This window comes from Plectropomus leopardus, chromosome 5 (assembly GCF_026936395.1).
Source record: "Plectropomus leopardus strain MGB_pleo_1.0 chromosome 5, ASM2693639v1, whole genome shotgun sequence".
NCBI lineage: Eukaryota > Metazoa > Chordata > Actinopteri > Perciformes > Serranidae > Plectropomus > Plectropomus leopardus.
The window spans coordinates 7,354,269-7,381,561 of NC_142180.1; the positions used below are offsets into that span (position 1 = coordinate 7,354,269).

Below are 27,293 nucleotides of genomic sequence, written 5' to 3' on the forward strand. Positions count from 1 at the left end.
CACTGGTCATACAAAACAATCTATGTCAATATTACATTGGTCCTCATGACATTGGTTAATTAATTTGGCCACAAAATGCTTGGCAAATTAATTGATATTGAACATAGCCCTAACTTGCAGTGCCAGTCTCACCACAAGATCCATGTAGTTGCAGTTCTGGACGTTGTGATTAAATATCATCTTTATTATCATATGCAGTGGGCCCATCGTGCGCTTATGCAGATTAAGTAAATATCCAGAACAGCTACTACATCTCTTTTTAGTTTCAGTACCTTTAATATATCCTATAAAGAAAAGTCAGACTCATGATTTTATGCAGCCATGGGCAATACGAAGAATTCAAATGTTTCAAAGTAGAATTTTTGAAAAATAAGAGAATCTTCCTTCTATTGCAAGAGAATGGATTATTGACCAAAAGCAGTGGAATGTGAGTACCGTAACTCAAGTACTGCACTAAAGTACAATTATCAATCATCTACTAGCCACTTTGCAGATCCAAATAATCAATACAAAATGTAATCAACTATTATCATAGATTAAGCCACCCAACACTTTAAGAAGTTGGAATTTGCTCCAGGTGTACCAGCAGCAACATTAAATTGATGTACACTTTAATGCATCACTCTATAATTCAGTAATATATATGTACTTTTACTTAAGTAAGGTTTTGAATGCAGGACTTTTAGCCATCTTGTAACTAGTATTTTGTCACACCATGTCATTACTTAAAAAAAAAAAAAAAAAAAGCTGAGAATTTTTTTCCACCACTGACTAGAAGTCTTGCCACTGCATTAGCAGCTTTAAGATTTGGTGAAACGAGTCAAGTTTTACAACTACACGTGGCGTGTCATTAACAGTAAAGGCTCGTCATACTAGGACAAAGGTTAAAATCCCTTTATTAGTGCTTTCAACTAAATTTTAATCTTATATTTGTCTTGATTGTGTAGAAACTCCACTATAATCAGCCCATTCTCTCCATTCCTCCGAATAACCACATTGAGTGTTAACAATACATGAGGCTCAACATGGGGCATCAGGAAACATTAATGATTCATAAGTCCCCCCTCCCCCCTCCTCCAAGATCACACAATCACCGCTGCTCTTTGCCTCCTCCTCCTCCTCCTCCTCCTCCTCTTCTTCCTTCCCGTTGTCACTCACTGGCTGGAGAAACACGCGTTTCATCCACCGGCCTGGTTTCACACCGTAAAGACAAAAAACACAGCAGTAAGTAACGTCAGCGTTTACTGACAGTAGTGTTTTCAGTCGGGGGATTAATATCGGGATTCATTTTAGAGACATTTGGGGGAATGAATGGATGTTGAGCGGTAAACAGGCGGCAGGGACTCGGCGTGAGTTAGCCAAGGCTAGCTAACGGCTAGCTGAGTGGGGCAGCTTGCTTGTGCTAACGCCGCTCAGAGCGGCTGTCACGCCGGCTGGACACCGGCTTCTGTGGTCGCTGTTTTACACCGACATTTTACTCTATCATCTAAATGAAATACTAATTCTTTAGTGCCTAATTTTTAAACGTTAATTGTGTGTCCAGTAAAATGCTAACATCCACTGACAGTGTTTCATCCTAGCTAGGACCTACTACAAGATGGCTAATGTTAAGGTTAGCAGGGCGCACCTTTTGATGATGTCTGCTCTGTGGAGGCTTTAACTGCCTTTCTTTTATTGTACGACAGGTTTTTCTTTCAAACATAAGCAGTTACATTTTTGAACACTAGTCAGTGTGCTGCGTTGTTTTCAGTCGCGGAGTCTTTTTAAACAAGACATGTTTTCTCAATGAATGTAAGCAGTCATTTTCAAATATGGGCTTGTCTGTATATGTCTGTATCCTGTCAAGAGACTGAATATTACTCTAAAACTTTGAAGTCAAATTTAAGGGTTATCAATGGCAAGTTAAGCCATTGCCTTTGTCAGTCATTTGTCTTGTTCAGTGCCCTTGAGTAAATCACTGTAGCCCACTCATGGGAATTTGTACTGAATCTGACCCTGTAATTGACCTCCTTGTGAAGCAGCTAAACTGCCCAAAAAGCATCAATGGGATAAAGCATTATGGTATTTTATTGCATCAGACTCTTGGCAGAGGTTATTTGAGGTCACTTCCCTATGTCATGGCATCATGGGAGTATTCAGTGATGTGTAATATGTACATTTTGCTGTGAATATCGTCTTAAATCCCTAAAGAACAACTAAATTATATGGTTTATCAATGTTGAGCTTTTGCCTTTGCCAGTCATGCTGAAGTATCTTTGAGCAAGTCACTGTAGCTCACCCTTACTGGAGGGTTGTACTGAATCTGACCCTGTAATTGACCTCCTTGTGAAGCAGGTGAACTGCCCCCGAAGTATCAGTGAGATAAAACATTTTGCCATCTGATGGCATCAAACTCTTGGCAGAGGTTATATGAGGTCATATCCTCGTATGACGTCAAACATGAACATTTAAAGGGTAAAGCTGGCCATATTTTTAATATCAAAATCTAATTTAAAGACTAAAACGGACACTGAATTGACCCTTCCAACAATATAGTAGAATATCATAGATAAATATGTATAGTATAAACTGTATCTGTGCCATAGAGCTCCATTGTTTTCCATGTTTAAAAACTAGAAACTACAAAAAAAAGTAGTGAGCCGCACTGTTGCATTAATATGCCTGTTTCTTCATTATGATTAACACGGGCAGTGTAATTTATTTGAAGTGAATCCCACATGCACCACTCTGCTGCCAGAAATACTCACTAAGGCACCACATGCTGCTTAAAATAGCCCATGGATTGAGTGACATTTACTAGAAACTACAGTATCCAGCTATTATAGGAAATTATTCAGCCTTTTTCAAAAATGAGAGAATATATTTGTGATTTTTTTTTCTTAGTATGAATGAATTTATGAGGTAGGGAAGACGGAAAGTATCAAGATGGAACTACCACATTGTTGATTTTGTGTTTTCAGTGTTTTTTTCTTTTACAATAAGAAATAATCTCTAACCTTACTCTTAACAAATAAAGTAGAGCTGCATCCAAAGGGATGCATGCCAAAAGCTTACATTAGGACAACACATAAAATGATCAAATGTGGCAGAAAAATTCAGCACACAAAGGCATGTGCAGCTGCCAGCATGGATTATATTCTGCATACTAGAGTGCTGTTGTCTAAGTTGTAACATCAACACTAATATGCTTGATTGGCTAATTGGATTGAAGGGTTTTTTGACAGGACTGCTTTAACAGCGAATGTTCATTTTTGATGATGAAGTGGAAAAATAAACTCTCTCAAGTGCCTTCTATTTGAAGAGTGAAAAAAAGCAAATCAAGGGAAAAAGCTTTGGGATGCATCCAAGTTGTTGCTTGTAATTCTTGCTTAATATCACTCTTCGGTTTGAGGAAATGATAGTGCAAGGGTTTCCATATTCTTCATCATCCAACACTAAAGGGGTAAACATTGAAATCTGTAAGAATGTAAAGTTTCCTGTCAAGTAATTTATTTTACTTTAAGTCTTTAACACATGGCTTTTCTTCTCTCATCTTGCATTCAGAATTTGAAAAGTGAGTATTCCTGATAACACTGACATTTATCATGTTTGAGTTTTGTTTTGTCCATTGTTATACCCTTTGTATCGGTTTCATTGTTTTGCAAGGTAGTGATTGTTAATTTTTTATTTTTCAATGGCTTGCGGTTAACTGGATGAAAAGAACGCGTTGAGCATTTGACTTTAAATACTAGTTTAAGACCGACACTTTAACCCAGGAAGGTGAGTTAAGAGCTTGAACAAGGTTTTCAAATAAACACTAAACAGGAAATGCCTTCCTAAAACAGTGTCCAAATACGTGTCAGTGGTGTTTTAGTATTCATCAGTCTCAGTAGTACTACCATTCACATATTGAAACATCAAGGGAATGCATTTCCTGTATTGCAACAGAATAATGTAACGTCATAAAAGTGGCATGGCTTGCGCAATGTCTGTTTTGATAACACAAAAAAACTCTGTGCCTCCTGAATTAATTAGTTTGCTTGCATGAACATGTTAGTTTTTTTTTTTTTTAATTCAGTGTCCCTTTAATATTTTTTCTTAGACTTTTTACACCCTTTTCTTGCATGCTCTCATTTCATTGTGCCAAGATTTGTCAAGTTTTGTTTATCTTTTTAAAAGTTTGAAATGAAATTAATTATATATTTTTTGAACCAAGAGCAATTTACAACAGAGTTATGGAAAAAATAGCTCTTAACTAAAAATTGCTTAAAATGGGAGCTTTCTTTATTTGTGAACATTGAAAAGTCATTTGTAGACCTTAAACTGCAGCTGCATTTTGTGAGTAATCAAAGAAAATAGAGTATTATGGTTCTCAGATAACAGATAATGCTGCATGGTCTCTACTACTATACATAGACACCAACTGAATGTAATATACATGTGGTAAATGCTTTTGTAGGGTTATCATAACAAGGAAGGGCTACAGTGATATAATCACACAGCAGAAAGCTACTGTGTCACTCAAAAACATACAGAATAAGACGAAAACATGATGCTTTTTACACACGTAAGTGTTTACACGGCTAAAGAATTTTAGTCAGATGTGTCCTAGATAACCTCGGTAAGTGGTTACAGTGATCGGATCACAATGCGTCTTGGTGGTCTTTTAAACTTTTAACAGGGCTGTCCACCTGTGAGCAGATCACCCAAGATGCATGTTAATACCAGGTATGAATTTGGAAAAATAAGGAGCTTGTTACTTCCAAGATAGGGCCTGAAAAAAATCTCCAACTGGCATTTAGACTCAAAAGCATGAATGCCAGTTTTCGTTTTCCTTTACTTGTATTTTTGAGTTCATACCTTGTGAGCTTAGTTGGACTCTCTCCAAGGACTCATTCAGCATCTGCTGTGAATCACTGTGAATGATACTGACTCTTGACAAATCATAAACAGCATTTGCAAACATTTTTTAGATCATTTGCATCGGATTCTTCTAATTTCCTGCATGCCTTTTGTATGTCTTTGCGATTCGCAGACTCGTCCATGCAACTCCATAACAAAGAAAATGTTCGTGTTTGACACTGATAACTAGATCAATCCCTTTGTGTCTCTAAACCTTCCTGCGTCTCTCTAACTAATCCAAAAGCCTGTACCTGTTATTCTCTTTTTTTTTTCCTGCAACGGATCAAAGATGATGTCTAAGAAGATCCCCCAGTGCCCTGCACCGGATCAGTCGGAGCATGATCAGCCGCCCAGCCACTGTCAGGTGGACCGGTCCGCAAATGCAGCACTGGGGTGTAGGAACAAGGCTGAATCAGGTCAAAGAAACGCAGAGACAGCGTCATCGTCCCCAGAGAGCGGCAGCTTGAACGGAGATGGAAAGCGCAGCGGTAAAAGCCGCCGCCGCAAGAAACGTTCAGCCAATTCGGAGAGTCGCCCTGAGGGGAAGGTAGACAGTAAGCCCAAGAATGAAGAGAAGCCAGACAAAAAGACCAGCCAGCCATCTGACCCCCGTGCTGGGCTGGTTGGCCTGCAGTCTGAGTGCGCTAATGTATGGTTTGAGCGCAGCATCTACGAGCGAGCTGAGAGCCTCTACCAGTGCTGGTTGGCGAGCTCCTCCAATGGGACCACCAAGTCAAACCGGTCACCTCCAGCCCCAGGGAAACACTCAAACTCTCCAGCCACTGTAGCTCCATCTTCCTCAGGACTGGTGTGCCGCCATAGTGATCAGGTGGCCTGTCACCATGTTGTCCAGGCCGTGTGGGTGAACAAGACGACCTTTGACCAAGCAGAACGTCGCTATGTTGAAGACTCCATGCAGGTGCCCGTTCCAAACTCTCTGGACCTCCCATCCCTGCCTAACCGCTCCATCACACCTAGAACACCTGATGAAGGATATCAATCTCTCGCCCCGACACCTGCAACCCCCGTCATCCAACAAGCAGCTGTCACACCAACCAATCGACAGTCGATTAATGGACTGCCTCGCATTCCTGTGGAGCTGCTCAGAGACGTGTGGATCGAGAAACCTCTGTATGACCGCGCCGAAGCAGCCTTTTACCAGAATCTGTACGGTAACAATTCCTCCAAACGGTCCAGCTGCGCCTCCACCTCCAGAAGTAGCGACCCCCCTCAAAGCCTGGTAGAAGAGGAGGAGGAAGAGGAAGATGAGGAAATGATGGTGGAGGAAAAACGGGTGGTCCCGCAGGGTAAAGCAGAAGTCTTCCACGCTCTGCTCCCCATTCAGGAGGAAGAGGAGCCAGCTGAGGTCCCAGAGAAGGAGGAAGTGTCGGGGGCCGGAGTCTGTTACTTCAATCACCCAGACAGCGAGCGGGTGTGGCTGGACAAGTGGCGGTATGATGCTGCAGAAAGTCGTTTCCATGGTTACAGTGGGAGTGAAGCTGTGGTGGTGAAGAAGGGTCGGAGGCCAGAAGCGACATCAAGTCCCTCCACCGCCCCACTGAGGGACAAGTATGACCAAACCGAGAGAGTGGAGTCGCTCCAGATATTTCCATTTGATCTTTCATTGTTATTTTTGGGTTTTTTTTTTTAATCATGGGTTCCCCCCTTTTCTCTTTTTTTTTTATTTTTTATTTTTTTGAATTTGTGAACATTTTAAGTTTTTATGTCTTGTTTGTCATTGGTATTGGTTCATTCATCCTTAATTCCTTGTGGTTTGTTTGAAATTCGATTGTGTGACTGATGTTGGTATGAACCATTGTTGTGTTTCGCCAATTTAAGTTCATTCAAAAATACTTTTTGTGTTGTGCGTTGGGGTGGCTTGTAGATAAAATAATACAATAAGGTATTTTAAGATGAATAGTTTTAATATATTACAGCTGAAGTATTTTAAATAGGCTATAAATTATTTATTATATCAGGTGCTTTTAAGTATAATTACTATTATTAGAAGTAGTAATACAGATTTTTCTTTTTCCCTGACCTCCTGTGTCCTGTGTTCACACAGCCCTCTCTTGTCCCTCCTTGCTCTCTCCTCTGTAGCACCATGAGTTCAGTGGATTTTCTGGCCCAGGAGAAGATCTGGTTTGACAAACCCCGCTATGACGAGGCAGAGAGACGCTTCTACGAGCGCATGAACGGCTCCTCGCAACCAACACAGGAGGTACTCTCACTGTTTCAGAGGTTCACTTTATTTTCTGCTTTAAGTCGTCACTCCTGTCTGAATTACAAGATTGATTCAATCATTTGACCATCATGTACGTCCACATGATTTGTGTTAAATTTTTAAGTTTTATTTGTTCTGTGAATATTTTCTACCAGGGTGTATGTGGTCAAAAAAAACATTGGTATTTGATTTTGGTATCATTACCCAGCCCTCATGTGGAGACATTTTTATGCCTCCGTGCTGACGACGGCTGTGACAGGAGGCATTATCTTTTGGGTTGCCCATCTCTCTGTCCATCCTTCTCATAAACGCTTTGAGGGAGTTTCTTTAAATTTGACAAAAACATCCATTTGGGCTTTACAATGAACTTATTAGATTTTGGTGTCCAAAGGTCACTATGACCTCGTGTCCATCTCATTCTGGTTAACGAGATAACTCAAGTAAGGCTCGAGGGAATTTCTTTAAATTTGGCACATATGTTCACGTGACCTGAAGATAACCTGATTAGATTTTCATTAGCAAAAGTTAAGACCTTGCATCTGTCTAATTTTAGAATTACTAGTTCTAATTTATTGTTAATTTCTTTTTATATATACATTTTTTTTTACATCAAAATACATTATCTGACATGTTTGTGGGTAAAAGGTTGATTCAGCCAGATTTGGACAAACTCAGGCTTGTAGTTGTTTAGATTTAAAATCTTGATGCAGTTTATCAACACATGAACACATGAAAAGCCATGTGACGATAAGAGCAGGGAGAGGTCAAATGTGCAGCACTGAAATAACAGCTACAGAGACACAATGCACATTGAATCTTTACAACGTTGAAGTTGAATCCAAATTGACTTGCATTAACTTTCAAACAGGATGTCGGAGCTAACACCATTCTGCAAGACATTGCTCGTGCCCGGGAGAACATTCAGAAATCTCTAGCAGGAGTAAGTACATATCCTGTGCACTATCTGCCTCTTATCTCACATTTTCCACCTTAACGCAAGCACTGTGCATGTAGCCAGAGCAACCAAGATCTCATTTGACCTGTGCAGCACATGGCTTTAAAAGGTCCAGAATAATGAGACGCGTGAAAATAAAATTTGCCTAACCTTATTAATGTTGATTTCAATTTGATTTGTGTATTTTGCATTAATTTCTCTAGCATGGCTTGACACATTGCAGCCCTAAATGAGCCAGCATTACACCTCTAGCACACGTGTACAGCTGTGTATCTGTATAGTTTTGCTGTGAAAGGACTTAATCTGCCATCACTGGACTTGATTTTTACTGTTGGAACAACCTGCTTATCAGGTTATGCAAAGCAATCACACCCTTTTTAAGGATCCTTTTTTTTGCCATGGCAGCTTTTTTCAAGTTTTTGTATGTTTTCTAATTACGATTCCCCTGTAAAACAGAAAATTACAGAGGGGGGAAAAATACAGAAAAACTCATCTTTGGCCATATTTGAACCTTTTGTGAAGCCAAACTTAAAAAAGAAGGTAGACCTTTCATATTTGATGGTAATAACATTCCCAGCCAACTCACCTAAGGCCTACCAGTTCATGTTGCAGATTTTCTTGAAAAAACTAATGTTAAATCTTCTATTAAATTCATGGGACTTTGCAAATTCATATGGCTGTACTCTTTTTTTAGCCCTCAGAGCTAAATGTCAGCGATTTTGTGTTTCTCTTTATGTGTATTCTTAACCTCACTAAATGCTCATAGGAATTTAGGGTTTTAAGAAAATGAAAAATAGTGGAGATATGTAGTTTGGAAAATGACATTCTTTATTCTGGTAAAAAAAGATCACATCCTGTTATTAATGTGATTACTGTAACCATTCTGCAACAGCTATTTAAATAAAAACATGTTGTCAGGTTTCCTTAGGGTGTCTTGGATGTTCAGGACAAACTTCAACCCAATCCAGTGAAAAATGAGCGATTGGTGAGCTTTAGAGTACACATACAGTGAATCACAGAAATGACTAAATTTAGCTCAGAGGGCCAACATTTAAAAAAAAACTTTTGGAGTAAAGCTATAGGATTTTGCAAGGTCCCATGAATTTAATAGAGGTTTCAACACACACACACACACACACACACACACACACACACACACACACACACACACACACACACACATATATATATATATATATATATATATATATATATATATATATATATATATATATATATATATATATATATATATATATACATTTTTTTTTTTCCAAGAAAATCCATGACATGAACTTGGAAAAGTTCTGGATTTTAGATAGGCATGGAATGACCCAACTGCTTTGATCTTATTCATTTAATGATAATATTTCATTTTGTTGCTTATAAGTCAAAATGATTTTCTTTGCACATAGGTTTAAAATAGAAGCTTGGTGGTCAGCTGAAGCATGGGTGTTACCTTACATAACCTCCCAGCTGTAAGGTGTTTCCTTGTTTTCTTGTTTGCTTCCTGTTTTACACTCCTCAGTAGCACTCCTTCAGCATGCACTTTATTCAGTTCCATCCCTTTTTCATGCTTTAAATCCCCTCCTCCCCTCCAGCTGAAGAACACACTGTGTAACAGAGGGTCTGGTCAACCTTCCCTGAGCCAACAGTCCCAGCTTGTAAGTGCCGCCAAGCCCTGTGTGTCCCTGGAAGCACCTCTGCTGCCAGCTGCTCTGTCAGTGGACCTCACTGACATCCACGCTGGTCTTTGAGTCCATTAGACCTGTAGTCGGCTTTTAGATGATATTTGTGTGGAGTGTTGCAGATCCCCTTCTAAGTAGCTGCCCATCACTTAAATCTCTGCCAGGTTTCATCTACAGCTCCTGTATCTCTGCTGAGATGGACTTGCGTGTGTGTTGCGTGTTCACATATGGGGTCTGCTTAATAGTCCCGGGTGTGATGAAAGGACTAATATTCTGGTTTGACCATTAAATGTCGCTCTCTGTAAACTGAGTCTATTCTTTTTTCTTTTTGTGTCTTTGCTGAGCAGAGCAGCAGCAGTTCAGCTGATCAGGGGGAGATCATCAGTCGCATCAAGAGCCTGGAGCTGGAAAACCACAACTTAAACAAAGGTAATCTTGTTTGTTGACTTCAGTGAAATATGAATACATTTTGTTGTCTTCACAGAAATAAAATCTGATTTTTTTCTTATACATTTGTATTTTTATTACACAAAATACTATGCCTTTTTTAAAAAAAAATAATGGCATGGTATACAGTGATACAAAACAAGACTTGGTCAAAATGTATTATATTGCTGTACCGTGTATTAAAATGCTAGAGGGCTTTTATTTTGAAACAGGAAGTGGCTACACAGCCTTCGGCCTCTGTCAGAGGCTTTTGTTATCTGTCAATAACAAAAGTTTGTAAAACGTCCTGTCACCGCAAGTTACCAAAAGCAGACTTGTGTCATTGTAGGGGCACCCGTTCTGTCATTTTAACACTTAATAATCAATAATGTTCAAATAAATTTTAGGCTTGTGTCATACAGCCACGCCTGTTACTTAAATAATCTGATGAGGTGATCCTCGCTTCTCCTTCCAAAACTGCCATGTAAACTGCGGGTGGCTATTTAGCTACCATGTCTTCATGGTTTGTCCAAAAAAAAAAAGGCATCATATAGTTTGTCTGAATAAAAACAAATGCCATGGGATAATTTGTAAAAACAAAAGTCATGGAGCAGTATGTCAAAAAATGTCATAGTATATAAGTCAAAAAGTGTTGTAATATAGTATGTCAAAAGATGCTATAGTATAGTATTTAAAAAAAATCGCATAGTAGAGCATGTCAAAACAATGTTGTAGTATAGTATGTTATAAAAAAATCACATTATTGTATGTTACACAAATATCTTAAAAATGCCATAGTATAGCATGTCAAAATTATTTTAAAAATGTCATAGTATTTGTATGTCAAAGAAAATTTCCTAGAACAGTATGGCAAATAAGCCATGTATAATTTCATAAAAAATAGGATAGTTTGTCAAAAAAGGTCATAAGTCCCAGTATAGTATGCCAGACCTTTAAAATGCCATGGCATAGCATGAACTTTTAGTATAATATACATATCAAAAATGTCACAGTAAGTATTTAAAAAATTGTCATAGTGTGCAATGTCAAAAAATGTCATAGTACAGTATGTCAAAGAAATTACTTGTATGGTATGTCAGAAAAAGTTTATTGGATCGTTTTTCTAAGAAATGCCATATTTTACTGCCATAGTCTTAGTAGAGCATGTCAAAAGAAATTGTCATTGTGTAGCCTTTAAAGAAAAATAAAAAATAAATGATATAGTATGTTAAAAAAAAGTCATAGTAAAGTATGTTACAAAGTTATCTAAAAAATGTCATAGCATGGCATGTCAGTTAATAATTTTAATGTTTGTGGGAAAAAAATAATGCGACAGGATATCATTCCAAAAAAGTCATAGTAAAGTATGTCAAAAAATGACATAGTATAGTATATCAGAAAATATGTCATAATACAATATGTCAAAAAATACAAATAAAAATCGTGGCATAGTATGCCAGAATTTCAAAGAAAGCCATAGTAAATCATGCCAGCAAAAACATTAAATAGCATAGTGTAGTATGTCAATGAAAATGTCATAGTGTAGGATGTCAAAAAAGCCATAGGACAATATATCAAAAACAAGTCATGGTGTAGATTGTCCAAACTTGTCATAGGAAAAGTATTTGAAAAAAAGTCATTGTGTAGTAATTTGAAAAGGCCATAGTATAGTCAAAATGAAAAAATGTCATAGTATTAAAAAAATGTTGTAATATGTCAGAAAAATGTTTTACAAAAAAAGCCATAGCACAGCATGTCAAAAAATGTAAATGTCATACTATATCAAAAAATGCTAATGAATAGTATGTAACAAAAAAAAACAAAACAGTATGTCCAAAAGTCACAGTAGAACATACCAAAAAATACCATAGTATATTATGCAAAAAACTTCAGTGAACCTTTTAAAAAAATTTCATGGAATAGTATGTCACAAAAATGTCTTTAAAATGCAATTAATATACAAAAAAAGGATTAAATGCCATAGTATATAGTATGTCAACAAAGTCCATCATATGGTATGTCAAAAATGTCATAGTTGTTATGAAAGAGTCACAGTATAGAGTACCAAAAAGAAGTCATAGTATAGTCTTTGACTTTTTACTTGTTTTTTTTTTTTTTTGGTACTTCTATGTGTCCTTTATATCTTTTGTATGTATTGTCTTGCTCTTAACTGAACCATTGAGTCTGTAATAAAGTTTATTATTATTATTATTATTATTATGCCATAAAAACATGTCATTTAAAAAACTCTTATCATATGTAATAAAAATATTGTCAAAATGTCATGCATAGTATGCTTTACTAGAACTGACTTTTAAATTGATTTCAGTATTACATGTTAATGGTGTATCATTGTCTTACCTGTTATCCAGTACAGTCAGTGAATACATGATGAGTTCAGTATTTATTGTAATACTTTGTTATACACATCGCTATACTCACATGTTGGAATTTTTACCATTGCTCATTGATTTTGGTCCTCTTTTTTTCAGTGGTGGATGACTTGAAGGCTGCACTTTCCAAACTGGAATCTCGGGTGTCTGTTTTGGAGAAATCTCCTGCAGCTGTGACTGTGGCTCCCGCTCCTTCAGTACCCTACACAAACGTGAGTTTGCAGTTTTTAATCTCACGGGTGATAACTGTGTTTTAGGGTTTTTGTTTTTTTTTTTTACCTCCAGAGCATCACCTTAGGCTCTGTGTAGCCATGTAAATGTTTTTGCTCTATTCAGGGCACTACTGTCCATCAGAAGACCACCGCCCCGGTTAAAGACGAGGAGGAAGAGGAGGACGATGATATTGACCTGTTTGGCAGCGATGAGGACGATGAAGAGGCAGACAAACTTAAAGAACAGAGGTTGAAAGAGTACGCAGAGAAGAAGGCCAAGAAGCCTGGCATCATCGCCAAGTCTTCCATCTTGTTAGATGTAAAACCTGTAAGTCTGCGTTTCACGTCAGTGTCTCCTACAGGAGCCACAAACTATAGATAAAAAAAAAAGGCATGATACATTTCAGAATTTGCTTTATTTGCCAAATGTGCATATATAGAAATTCAGGAATCTACTCTCAATATACTTACAGTTCCAAGAACAGTTTGCAGGAAGATGGAATTAGACGTACAGCTAAAATGAGGAAAAGTATAGTTATAAATTAACAGAACTATTGTGTTCAATCAAGTAGGTGAAGAACAGATGCATTTGTATGCACAATGACCAACAATTTTCAATATCTATATATACAGTCATTGTTATTTTATGTGAAACTGACCCTGTCACTTTTCACCACCTCTCCTGCCCTTTCTCAGTGGGACGATGAAACTGACATGCAGAAGCTGGAGGAGTGTGTGCGCTCAGTGCAGGCAGACGGCCTGCTATGGGGCACGTCTAAACTGGTTCCTGTGGGTTACGGCATCAAGAAGCTCCAGATCGCATGTGTGGTGGAGGACGACAAAGTGGGAACAGACATGTTAGAGGAGGAAATCACTAAGTTTGAAGACTATGTAAGTACAAGTTTTTTCCTTTCAAAATGTTGTATTACAAATGGATTATCAGCTGGGTGACAGTAGTTGCAGATGTTTTGACAGGCTTCCTACAGCTTAAGACAAGTCAGATTTAAGACTTTTTTTTTAATGCCACTTGGAATTAAAGACAAATTTTAAACTTTTTTTGATGATATCAAAACTTTCTAGATTGGAACACAAAAAGCTAGTTAATTTGTCATTTTAAAGAATTACTATGTAAGTACAGTGCAAAACACACACACATTGCTAGCGGTTCTCAACCACTGACTTCCGAGTTGATACACATAAAGTCACTGATCCCCATTTGATAAGATTTTGCTTTAGTATAATTAAGACTAAAATTCTGTGAACTACTTTTAAAGGGATAACTGTGGGGGAAATGAAACCTACGATCAGAATTCTTACTCTAACTACTACTAACTCACATTGGGCTCACTTCCATAGTGAATTTGACAGTGAAAAGAAACTGTGCCCCATTTTTGTGGGGACCATCTGGAACTCCCTCAAGGAGTGTTTGAGAATCACTGTGCTCGATCAGTCAAGCAACAGACACTTTTTATCATTGTTCCCACGGATCCTTAAAAGGCATTTCATTCCTTTCAAAGTTCTTAAAATGCTAAGACATGGGAAGAAGCATACCATTAATATTTTTTTTCTGACATGCATTTTAATTTTTCTCAAAAATATTTGGTTTTATTTGCTATTTAAATTTACAAAATTCCTCTTACATTACCCAGAGGAACCAACAACACTCGTATACATTAACCACATCTAGTTCAATGAAAAATCAACAGCCTTTTTGTGTTCCAATCTAGAAAGTTTTAGTAAATCATCTAACTTATTAAGCAAAAAAAAAAGTTTTGTCTTAAATTTAATTCCAAGTGGCATTAAAAAGTGTCTTAAACGTAACTTGTCTTAAGCTGTAGGAACCCTGTTAAAACATCTGCAACTACTGTCACCCAGCTGATAATCCATTTGTGATACAAAAGGGTTTCTGCAGGTCTCAAAAAGCATTTATTTAAACAATGCCTTAGAAATATTCTGCAGTTTGAAAAAAACCCCAGCGTATTTCTATCAAAAGGAAAAAGCTAAACATTCATTGTCACTGTGACCACTGTGGTGGGCATTAAATTTGTGAATTTTGCCCAAATGTAAAGTATAATTTTTTAAGACTGAAACTCAGTCTGTTTAAACTGACTTTTTTATTGTTTGGTCAAATTCCATTAATATCTATCTGCAGGCTTGTAGGCGGGTGTAGTTAACCTGCAGGCAGCAGTTTCAGGACCGTCGTTTTAGGGCCGCAGATTTTGGACCCCCTCTCCCCGTACATGCACATTGTTTGGCTTTAGGATATGGGCTCTATATTCACTCAACACGTGTCAAAAATGGATGGTGATCAGAGCGTGAGTACTGAATATGAATCAAGTTGAATTTGTTTAAAATGAGACAAAAAAATTGGTGAATTGAACAGCAATGAGCATCTAGCCACACGGTGTTGTGTAACGTTAGTGTTAAGCTATCTATGCTAACTAACAAACTGTTAGCCAAACATTAGTTTAAAGTTGTTCAGTGAAAACAGAACTTTGTGTTGTGCCAAGCCCAACTATATTAATTGTTGATTTAGTAACTATAATGTTAACAAGGTTAATTCAGTCCAGTACTTGAATTTCCAAAGATAAAAGCATGTCATGATCTGTCCATTAAATAGTGATTAATGTCATGGTGTATGTGCTTAACGTTAGCCATTTACTTCAATTTTCATGCTTCTGTGTGTTTTTTTGAACTAGCCTGAATGTATTTCATATTGTACAATGTCCTATAATTTTAGAAAGACACTTTTAAACTCCGTTTATTCAATTTGTAAACCTTTTAACCATTAATGAAATATAGCCTACATGTGGGTTTTGGTATTAAACAAAAAAAAAGGTTAATGTTTCACAATGCCGTGCAGCCCGATGTTGCTCACTTCCCCAATATTTGTGTCTCATTTTAAACAAATGAAACCTAATTCATATTCAGTGCTTACACTCAGTTCACCATCCATCTTTGACATGTGTTGAATGAATATAGAGCAAGTATTTGTTTAAAGTAATATTTTGGTAGAATAAACCTTTAAAGTATCCACCTGTATTTTGCATTTATCCAATTCACTGGGTGGCGCTGTTATGAAAAATGAAGGGTCGTAGAGCTGCGGTTCTGAAAGGACAGTCCTAAAACTGCTGCCTGCAACAATAGTGTCTGTGCAGGCCTGCAGGTGAACTCCACTCAGCTCCTCACATCTTGACCACATGATGGCGGTAATGTGCTGGTAGTGCCTGATGTGACAGTTTATCATGTTCACCAAGCTAAAGGTAATGCAGTCTCATTCACTATTCCTGTGATAAATTTTAGGTTTATACAATATCCTGTCTAAGTTATTTTTATAAAAAAGGATAGATTGATAGAGACAACGGACTACAGTTCAACCGCACCACAAACCACAGCCTACAAAATGTTGAGTCAAAACCTCTCCATTACACCCCTTGAAGGCAGGGTGTACTGCAGGAACGTTGTACTGCATTACCTTTAGCTTGGTGTACCCAGTTAACTGTGGAGATAATGTAAATTAAAAAAGTAAAATTTGGCATGAGGAAACATTGCCATTAAAATACTAAGAGAAGGTTCCGTCTTAGGCGTTAAAAATTGATTTTTTTTGCATTCTGATGGGTTTTTAAGAGACAATGTTGAGGTTTTTCTTCATGTCTGTCATTGTATTGATGTGGAGAGTGATTTCAGTGTAATCTGCATACTAAAGACAGAATGTGACTCTTCATGAATCAACTGTCTGCCACCGTTGACTTTTCACATAGAGCCGGCCAGGGTTAAAGTTAACTGACACTATGCTGGTTGGGTTCTGCTGGAAAAAGTGTTAACAAAAGGCTCTGTGTAAAAAAAAAAAAAAAAAAAAAAAAAGGGACAACAGAGAGGAACATAATGTAAACAATTCAACAGTTCAATGGAGCCATTGCAGTTTATATGGAAATTGTGCTTTTCTTGCTACCTCATCAAAATGCAGACTGTTGGAAATGAAAATCTGAATGTTAAATATTTGTAATTCTTTTTTTTTTGCTATGGAACTTATTTGAGTGCTATTACAACTAATTTAATACAAGTGTTTTAAGCCAATGTTAATCTCTGCCAGTTCAGGTTTTGTTTGCAATGCCAAATTTTGAAGTCAAGCACCTTGCTGCTATCATGTGGTCAAGCCAGACAAACAGAAGCAAACAATAATGAAGGTTTTGGCAGAAATAATTTCCCAGATATGAGGGACAAAAGGTACAAGGGAAATTTATTATCATTTTTCTTAAATGTGGTTTAAGAAGAAATCAAACTAAAGTTGATCCTAAATCCTGCTACACAAGATGAGAGAATGACCAAAGTACTGTCTCCATTCTAACAACTTATTTAATTTTTTCCTTTTTGCTCTGTTTCAGGTCCAGAGCGTCGACGTAGCAGCTTTCAACAAGATCTAATTCCAGTGTCTCTTTCAGTTTTTTGTCACGCCTTGTTACTCTGCTGATGGTGTCAATGGTTAACAATAATAATTAAATGAAAATCTTGCACTGAACCTGTTGTCTCAGGGTTTAGTGTTCTAGTTGTGTATCAGCTATTATTTGTAACATTTTTTATTGACGCACTAAAATTATTTTTGCATTTTTTTCATCATGCATGATGACATTTTTGTATTGTGACATTTTTTACGCACTTTACAGTGGCATTTGTTATTACTTTTTATTTACTTTTTTTGCCATTTTGTATGACATCTTATACTGTGACGTTTTGGTGCCATTTTGACGACATAACTCTACTCTGATGTTTTTCTGACTTTTTTGGTTGTTTTTTCGACATGCTATGTTATAGTGTTTTTGCAAAATTCTACGCTATGACATGTCTCAGCACACTATTTTATGCTGTTTTCATCTTTTTTTTGGCCATGTCATATTTAGACATTTTTCGCCTTACTATGGTATGGCATTGTTTGTCATTTCTTTGACATGTTATATTATGGTGATTTTGGCTGTTTTTGCTAACGTTTTGTGCTATTGCGGTTTTTGGCACACTATTTTTTTTGCAGTTTTTAGCTGTTTTCATTTGGTTTTTGGCCATATATTCATGTCATATTTTGCCATTTTTTGCCATATTATAGTATGTTTCTGTGTTTTTTTCGACAGGCTATATAATGGTGTTTTTGGTTATTTTTGCAATAGTCTATGCTATGGCGTGTCTCAGCATGCTATTTTATGCTGTTTTCAGCTTTTTTTGGCCATGTCATATTTTCACATTTTTCACCATATAGTATGGTATGGCATTTTTGGTAAAATTTCTCAACATGCCATATTATGGTATTTTTGGCTGTTTCAGCAACATGCTATGCCATGATGTGTCTCAGCATGCTATTTTGTGTTTTTCAGCTGTTTTTTTGCACAGGTCATATGTTGACATTTTTAACCATAGTTGGTCGTTTTTTGTCAACAGACTATATCAGGGTGTTTTTGGGCGTTTTTGCAATGTTCCGTGCTATGACATGTATTGGCACGCTATTTTGTGCTGTTTTCTGGCCATGTCATATTTTGAATTTTTTTTGCTATTCTGTAGTACGATATAAGTAGTTTTTTATATATTATGGTGATTTTGGCTGTTTTTGTTATGGTGTGTCTCGGCACGGTATTTAAAGCTGTTTTCATCGTGTTTTGGTCATATTCAGACATTTTTTGCCATTTTGTTTTTTGTGGTTTTCAACTATTTATTGGAAAGCAAACAGCTGAAAACTACATAAAACAGAGTGCTGAAACACAACACTTCATGCAATTTTGCAAAAAAGTACAAAAACACTTTACTATATCATGTCAAAAAATTAGTCAAAATACAAGACTAAAGCATGGCAAAAAATGTCAAAATATTACATGGCCAAAAAAAAGATGAAAACAGCATTATATAGCGTAATGAGACACACCTTAGCTTAAATGTTGCTAAAACGGCCCAAAACACAACAATAATGCATGTTGAAAAAATGACTGGCTTAAAATCTCAAAATGTGACATGTCCCAAAACCAGCTTAAAACACCTCAAAAACAGCATTAAACAGTGTGCCGAGGCACGCCATGGCATAGAATGTTGAAAAAACGGCCTAAACACGATGACATGGCACGTTGAAAAATGACCGAAAAGGCAAGGCTATAGTATGGCAAAAAATGTCAAAATATGACCTGTCCCAAAAACAGCTGAAATCACCTCAAAACAGAAAAAAATAGCGTGCCGACACACGCCATAGCATAAAAGGATGCTAAAATGGACAAAAACACCATAATATAGCATGTTGAAAAAATGACCGAAAAGGCAAGGCTATAGTATGGCTAAAAATGTCAAAATATGACCTGTCCCAAAAACTGCTGAAAACACCTCAAAAAGGCATAAAATAGCGTGCCGACACACGCCATAGCATAAAATATTGCTAAAAGTGCAAAAAACACCATAATATAGCATGTTGAAAAAATGACCGAAAAGGCAAGGCTATAGTATGGCTAAAAATGTCAAAATATAACCTGTCCCAAAAACAGCTGAAAACACCTCAAAACAGCATAAAATAGCGTATCGATACACGCCACAGCATAAAAGGATGCTAAAATGGAAAAAAAACACCATAATATAGCATGTTGAAAAAATGACCAAGAAGGCAAGGCTATAGTATGGCTAAAAATGTCAAAATATGATCTCTCCCAAAAACTACTGAAAACACCTCAAAACAGCATAAAATAGCGTGCCGACACATGCCATAGCATAAAGTATTGCTAAAAGTGCAAAAAACACCATAATATAGCATGTTGAAAAAATGACCAAAAAGGCAAGGCTATAGTATGGCTAAAAATGTCAAAATTTGACCTGTCCCAAAAACTGCTGAAAACACCTCAAAAAGGCATAAAATAGCGTGCCGACACACGCCATAGCATAAAATATTGCTAAAACAGACAAAAACACCATAATATAGCATGTTGAAAAAATGACCGAAAAGGCAAGGCTATAGTATGGCTAAAAATGTCAAAATATGACCTGTCCCAAAAACTGCTGAAAACACCTCAATACAGCATAAAATAGCGTGCCGACACACGCCATAGCATAAAATATTGCTAAAACAGACAAAAACACCATAATATAGCATGTTGAAAAAATGACCGAAAAGGCAAGGCTATAGTATGGCTAAAAATGTCAAAATTTGACCTGTCCCAAAAACTGCTGAAAACACCTCAAATAGGCATAAAATAGTGTGCAGAGACACGCCATAGCATAAAATATTGCTAAAAGTGCAAAAAACACCATAATATAGCATGCTGAAAAAATGACAAAAAGGCAAGGCTATAGTATGGCTAAAAATGTCAAAATATGACCTGTCCCAAAAACTGCTGAAAACACCTCAATACAGCATAAAATAGCGTATCGATACACGCCACAGCATAAAAGGATGCTAAAATGGAAAAAAACACCATAATATAGCATGTTGAAAAAATGACCAAGAAGGCAAGGCTATAGTATGGCTAAAAATGTCAAAATATGACCTGTCCCAAAAACTGCTGAAAACACCTCAAAACAGCATAAAATAGCGTGCCGACACACGCCATAGCATAAAATATTGCTAAAACAGACAAAAACACCATAATATAGCATGTTGAAAAAATGACCGAAAAGGCAAGGCTACAGTATGGCTAAAAATGTCAAAATATGACCTGTCCCAAAAACTGCTGAAAACACCTCAAATAGGCATAAAATAGTGTGCCAAGACATCCCATAGCATAAAAGGATGCTAAAACGGACAAAAACACCATAATATAGCATGCTGAAAAAATGACCGAAAAAGGCAAGGCTATAGTATGGCTAAAAATGTCAAAATATGACCTGTCCCAAAAACTGCTGAAAACACCTCAAAAAGGAATAAAATAGTGTGCCGACACACGCCATAGCATAAAATATTGCTAAAAGTGCAAAAAACACCATAATATAGCATGTTGAAAAAGTGACCGAAAAGGCAAGGCTATAGTATGGCTAAAAATGTCAAAATATGACCTGTCCCAAAAACAACTGAAAATACTTCAAAACAGCATAAAACAGTGTGCCGACACACGCCATAGCATAAAAGGATGCTAAAATGGACAAAAACACCATAATATAGCATGTTGAAAAAATGACCGAAAAGGCAAGGCTATAGTATGGCTAAAAATGTCAAAATATGACCTGTCCCAAAAACTGCTGAAAACACCTCAAAAAGGCATAAAATAGCGTGCCGACACACGCCATAGCATAAAAGGATGCTAAAATGGACAAAAACACCATAATATAGCATGTTGAAAAAATGACCGAAAAGGCAAGGCTATAGTATGGCTAAAAATGTCAAAATATGACCTGTCCCAAAAACTGCTGAAAACACCTCAAAACAGCATAAAATAGCGTGCCGACACACGCCATAGCATAAAATATTGCTAAAAGTGCAAAAAACACCATAATATAGCATGTTGAAAAAATGACCGAAAAGGCAAGGCTATAGTATGGCTAAAAATGTCAAAATATGACCTGTCCCAAAAACTGCTGAAAACACGTCAATACAGCATAAAACAGTGTGCCGACACACGCCATAGCATAAAAGGATGCTGAAACGGACAAAAACACCATAATATAGCATGCTGAAAAAATGACCGAAAAGGCAAGGCTATAGTATGGCTAAAAATGTCAAAATATGACCTGTCCCAAAAACAACTGAAAATACTTCAAAACAGCATAAAACAGTGTGCCGGCACACGCCATAGCATAAAAGGATGCTAAAACGGACAAAAACACCATAATATAGCATGTTGAAAAAATGACCGAAAAGGCAAGGCTATAGTATGGCTAAAAATGTCAAAATATGACCTGTCCCAAAAACTGCTGAAAACACCTCAAAACAGCATAAAATAGCGTGCCGACACACGCCATAGCATAAAATATTGCTAAAAGTGCAAAAAACACCATAATATAGCATGTTGAAAAAATGACCGAAAAGGCAAGGCTATAGTATGGCTAAAAATGTCAAAATATGACCTGTCCCAAAAACTGCTGAAAACACCTCAAAACAGCATAAAATAGCGTGCCGACACACGCCATAGCATAAAAGGATGCTAAAATGGACAAAAACACCATAATATAGCATGTTGAAAAAATGACCGAAAAGGCAAGGCTATAGTATGGCTAAAAATGTCAAAATATGACCTGTCCCAAAAACTGCGGAAAACACCTCAATACAGCATAAAATGGCGTGCCGACACACGCCATAGCATAAAATATTGCTAAAACAGACAAAAACACCAATATATAGCATGCTGAAAAAATGACCAAAAAAGCAAGGCTATAGTATGGCTAAAAATGTCAAAATTTGACCTGTCCCAAAAACTGCTGAAAACACCTCAGTACAGCATAAAATAGCGTGCCGACACACGCCATAGCATGAAATGTTGCTAAAACGGACAAAAACACCGTAATATAGCATGCTGAAAAAATGACCAAAAAGGCAAGGCTATAGTATGGCTAAAAATGTCAAAATTTGACCTGTCCCAAAAACTGCTGAAAACACCTCAAATAGGCATAAAATAGTGTGCCGACACACGCCATAGCATAAAATATTGCTAAAACAGACAAAAACACCATAATATAGCATGTTGAAAAAATGACCGAAAAGGCAAGGCTATAGTATGGCTAAAAATGTCAAAATATGACCTGTCCCAAAAACTGCTGAAAACACCTCAAAAAGGCATAAAATAGCGTGCCGACACACGCCATAGCATAAAATATTGCTAAAAGTACAAAAAACACCATAATATAGCATGTTGAAAAAATGACCGAAAAGGCAAGGCTATAGTATGGCTAAAAATGTCAAAATATGACCTGTCCCAAAAACAACTGAAAATACTTCAAAACAGCATAAAACAGTGTGCCGGCACACGCCATAGCATAAAAGGATGCTAAAATGGACAAAAACACCATAATATAGCATGTTGAAAAAATGACCGAAAAGGCAAGGCTATAGTATGGCTAAAAATGTCAAAATATGACCTGTCCCAAAAACTGCTGAAAACACCTCAAAAAGGCATAAAATAGCGTGCCGACACACACCATAGCATAAAATATTGCTAAAACGGACAAAAACACCATAATATAGCATGCTGAAAAAATGTCCAAAAAGGCAAGGCTATAGTATGGCTAAAAATGTCAAAATATGACCTGTCCCAAAAACAACTGAAAACACTTCAAAACAGCATAAAACAGTGTGCCGACACACGCCATAGCATAAAATATTGCTAAAAGTGCAGAAAACACCATAATATAGCATGTTGAAAAAATGACCGAAAAGGCAAGGCTATAGTATGGCTAAAAATGTCAAAATATGACCTGTCCCAAAAACTGCTGAAAACACCTCAATACAGCATAAAATAAGCGTGCCGACACGCCATAGCATAAAAGGATGCTAAAACGGACAAAAACACCATAATATAGCATGTTGAAAAAGTGACCGAAAAGGCAAGGCTATAGTATGGCTAAAAATGTCAAAATTTGACCTGTCCCAAAAACTGCTGAAAACACCTCAAAACAGCATAAAATAGCGTGCCGACACACGCCATAGCATAAAAGGATGCTAAAATGGACAAAAACACCATAATATAGCATGTTGAAAAAATGACCGAAAAGGCAAGGCTATAGTATGGCTAAAAATGTCAAAATTTGACCTGTCCCAAAAACTGCTGAAAACACCTCAAATAGGCATAAAATAGTGTGCCGAGACACGCCATAGCATAAAATATTGCTAAAACGGACAAAAACACCGTAATATAGCATGCTGAAAAAATGACAGAAAAGGCAAGGCTATAGTATGGCTAAAAATGTCAAAATATGACCTGTCCCAAAAACAACTGAAAATACTTCAAAACAGCATAAAACAGTGTGCCGGCACACGCCATAGCATAAAAGGATGCTAAAACGGACAAAAACACCATAATATAGCATGTTGAAAAAGTGACCGAAAAGGCAAGGCTATAGTATGGCTAAAAATGTCAAAATATGACCTGTCCCAAAAACAGCTGAAATCACCTCAAAACAGAAAAAAATAGCGTGCCGACACACGCCATAGCATAAAAGGATGCTAAAACGGACAAAAACACCAATATATAGCATGCTGAAAAAATGACCAAAAAGGCAAGGCTATAGTATGGCTAAAAATGTCAAAATATGACCTGTCCCAAAAACTGCTGAAAACACCTCAATACAGCATAAAATAGCGTGCCGACACACGCCATAGCATGAAATATTGCTAAAACGGACAAAAACACCATAATATAGCATGCTGAAAAAATGTCCAAAAAGGCAAGGCTACAGTATGGCTAAAAATGTCAAAATATGACCTGTCCCAAAAACAACTGAAAATACTTCAAAACAGCATAAAACAGTGTGCCGGCACACGCCATAGCATAAAAGGATGCTAAAACGGACAAAAACACCATAATATAGCATGCTGAAAAAATGTCCAAAAAGGCAAGGCTATAGTATGGCTAAAAATGTCAAAATATGACCTGTCCCAAAAACAACTGAAAACACTTCAAAACAGCATAAAACAGTGTGCCGGCACACGCCATAGCATAAAAGGATGCTAAAACGGACAAAAACACCATAATATAGCATGTTGAAAAAGTGACCGAAAAGGCAAGGCTATAGTATGGCTAAAAATGTCAAAATATGACCTGTCCCAAAAACAACTGAAAACACTTCAAAACAGCATAAAACAGTGTGCCGACACACGCCATAGCATAAAATATTGCTAAAAGTGCAGAAAACACCATAATATAGCATGTTGAAAAAATGACCGAAAAGGCAAGGCTATAGTATGGCTAAAAATGTCAAAATATGACCTGTCCCAAAAACTGCTGAAAACACCTCAAAACAGCATAAAATAGCGTGCCGACACACGCCATAGCATAAAAGGATGCTAAAATGGACAAAAACACCATAATATAGCATGTTGAAAAAGTGACCGAAAAGGCAAGGCTATAGTATGGCTAAAAATGTCAAAATTTGACCTGTCCCAAAAACTGCTGAAAACACCTCAAAAAGAAATAAAATAGTGTGCCGACACACGCCATAGCATAAAATATTGCTAAAAGTGCAAAAAACACCATAATATAGCATGTTGAAAAAGTGACCGAAAAGGCAAGGCTATAGTATGGCTAAAAATGTCAAAATATGACCTGTCCCAAAAACAACTGAAAATACTTCAAAACAGCATAAAACAGTGTGCGGCTGCGCCATAGCATAAAAGGATGCTAAAACGGACAAAAACACCATAATATAGCATGTTGAAAAAGTGACCGAAAAGGCAAGGCTATAGTATGGCTAAAAATGTCAAAATTTGACCTGTCCCAAAAACAACTGAAAACACTTCAAAACAGCATAAAACAGTGTGCCGACACACGCCATAGCATAAAATATTGCTAAAAGTGCAAAAAACACCATAATATAGCATGTTGAAAAAATGACCGAAAAGGCAAGGCTATAGTATGGCTAAAAATGTCAAAATATGACCTGTCCCAAAAACTGCTGAAAACACCTCAATACAGCATAAAATAGCGTGCCGACACACGGAATAGCATAAAATATTGCTAAAAGTGCAGAAAACACCATAATATAGCATGTTGAAAAAATGACTGAAAAGGCAAGGCTATAGTATGGCTAAAAATGTCAAAATTTGACCTGTCCCAAAAACTGCTGAAAACACGTCAATACAGCATAAAACAGTGTGCCGACACACGCCATAGCATAAAAGGATGCTAAAATGGACAAAAACACCATAATATAGCATGTTGAAAAAATGACCGAAAAGGCAAGGCTATAGTATGGCTAAAAATGTCAAAATATGACCTGTCCCAAAAACTGCTGAAAACACCTCAAAAAGGAATAAAATAGTGTGCCGAGACACGCCATAGCATAAAATATTGCTAAAAGTGCAAAAAACACCATAATATAGCATGTTGAAAAAATGATCGAAAAGGCAAGGCTATAGTATGGCTAAAAATGTCAAAATTTGACCTGTCCCAAAAACAACTGAAAACACTTCCAAACAGCATAAAACAGTGTGCCGACACACGCCATAGCATAAAAGGATGCCAAAACGTACAAAAACACCATAATATAGCATGTTGAAAAAGTGACCGAAAAGGCAAGGCTATAGTATGGCTAAAAATGTCAAAATATGACCTGTCCCAAAAACTGCTGAAAACACCTCAATACAGCATAAAATAGCGTGCCGACACACGCCATAGCATAAAAGGATGCTAAAACGGACAAAAACACCAATATATAGCATGCTGAAAAAATGACCAAAAAGGCAAGGCTATAGTATGGCTAAAAATGTCAAAATATGACCTGTCCCAAAAACTGCTGAAAACACCTCAATACAGCATAAAATAGCGTGCCGACACACGCCATAGCATAAAATATTGCTAAAACAGACAAAAACACCAATATATAGCATGCTGAAAAAATGTCCAAAAAGGCAAGGCTATAGTATGGCTAAAAATGTCAAAATATGACCTGTCCCAAAAACAACTGAAAATACTTCAAAACAGCATAAAACAGTGTGCCGACACACGCCATAGCATAAAATATTGCTAAAACTGAAAAAAACACCATAATATAGCATGTTGAAAAAATGACCGAAAAGGCAAGGCTATAGTATGGCTAAAAATGTCAAAATTTGACCTGTCCCAAAAACTGCTGAAAACACCTCAAAAAGGAATAAAATACTGTGCCGAGACACGCCATAGCATAAAAGGATGCTAAAACGAACAAAAACACCATAATATAGCATGTTGAAAAAGTGACCGAAAAGGCAAGGCTATAGTATGGCTAAAAATGTCAAAATTTGACCTGTCCCAAAAACTGCTGAAAACACCTCAAAAAGGAATAAAATAGTGTGCCGACACACGCCATAGCATAAAATATTGCTAAAAGTGCAAAAAACACCATAATATAGCATGTTGAAAAAATGACCGAAAAGGCAAGGCTATAGTATGGCTAAAAATGTCAAAATATGACCTGTCCCAAAAACTGCTGAAAACACCTCAATACGGCATGAAATAGCGTGCCGACACACGCAATAGCATAAAATATTGCTAAAAGTGCAAAAAACACCATAAAATAGCATGTTGAAAAAGTGACCGAAAAGGCAAGGCTATAGTATGGCTAAAAATGTCAAAATTTGACCTGTCCCAAAAACTGCTGAAAACACCTCAATACAGCATAAAATAGCGTGCCGACACACGCCATAGCATAAAATATTGCTAAAACAGACAAAAACACCATAATATAGCATGTTGAAAAAATGACCGAAAAGGCAAGGCTATAGTATGGCTAAAAATGTCAAAATATGACCTGTCCCAAAAACTGCTGAAAACACCTCAATACAGCATGAAATAGCGTGCCGACACACGCAATAGCATAAAAGGATGCTAAAAGTGCAGAAAACACCATAATATAGCATGTTGAAAAAATGACCGA

General features: G+C 36.9%; 1 protein-coding gene across 5 annotated transcripts; it reads left to right on the top strand.

Moving 5' to 3' along the window:
• Positions 1 to 1,065: 1,065 nt before the first annotated feature.
• Positions 1,066 to 17,298, top strand: eef1db (eukaryotic translation elongation factor 1 delta b (guanine nucleotide exchange protein)). 5 transcript variants are annotated; one of them, XM_088077446.1, is made up of 10 exons: positions 3,653 to 3,759; positions 5,171 to 6,450; positions 6,982 to 7,102; positions 7,974 to 8,045; positions 9,662 to 9,724; positions 10,096 to 10,177; positions 12,667 to 12,779; positions 12,904 to 13,107; positions 13,476 to 13,670; positions 17,165 to 17,298. In XM_088077446.1, the coding sequence occupies exons 2-10, from the start codon at positions 5,171 to 5,173 to the stop codon at positions 17,201 to 17,203; spliced, it is 2,169 nt and encodes a 722-aa protein (XP_087933572.1). In that variant the 5' UTR covers positions 3,653 to 3,759; the 3' UTR covers positions 17,204 to 17,298. The 5 variants fall into 5 exon arrangements, with proteins under 5 accessions (XP_087933574.1, XP_087933575.1, XP_087933572.1 ...); XM_088077448.1 differs by lacking the exons at positions 3,653 to 3,759; positions 5,171 to 6,450 and adding an exon at positions 1,066 to 1,224; XM_088077449.1 differs by lacking the exons at positions 3,653 to 3,759; positions 5,171 to 6,450 and adding an exon at positions 1,087 to 1,224 and having other exon boundaries at positions 6,947 to 7,102.
• The last annotated feature ends 9,995 nt before the right edge of the window (positions 17,299 to 27,293 follow it).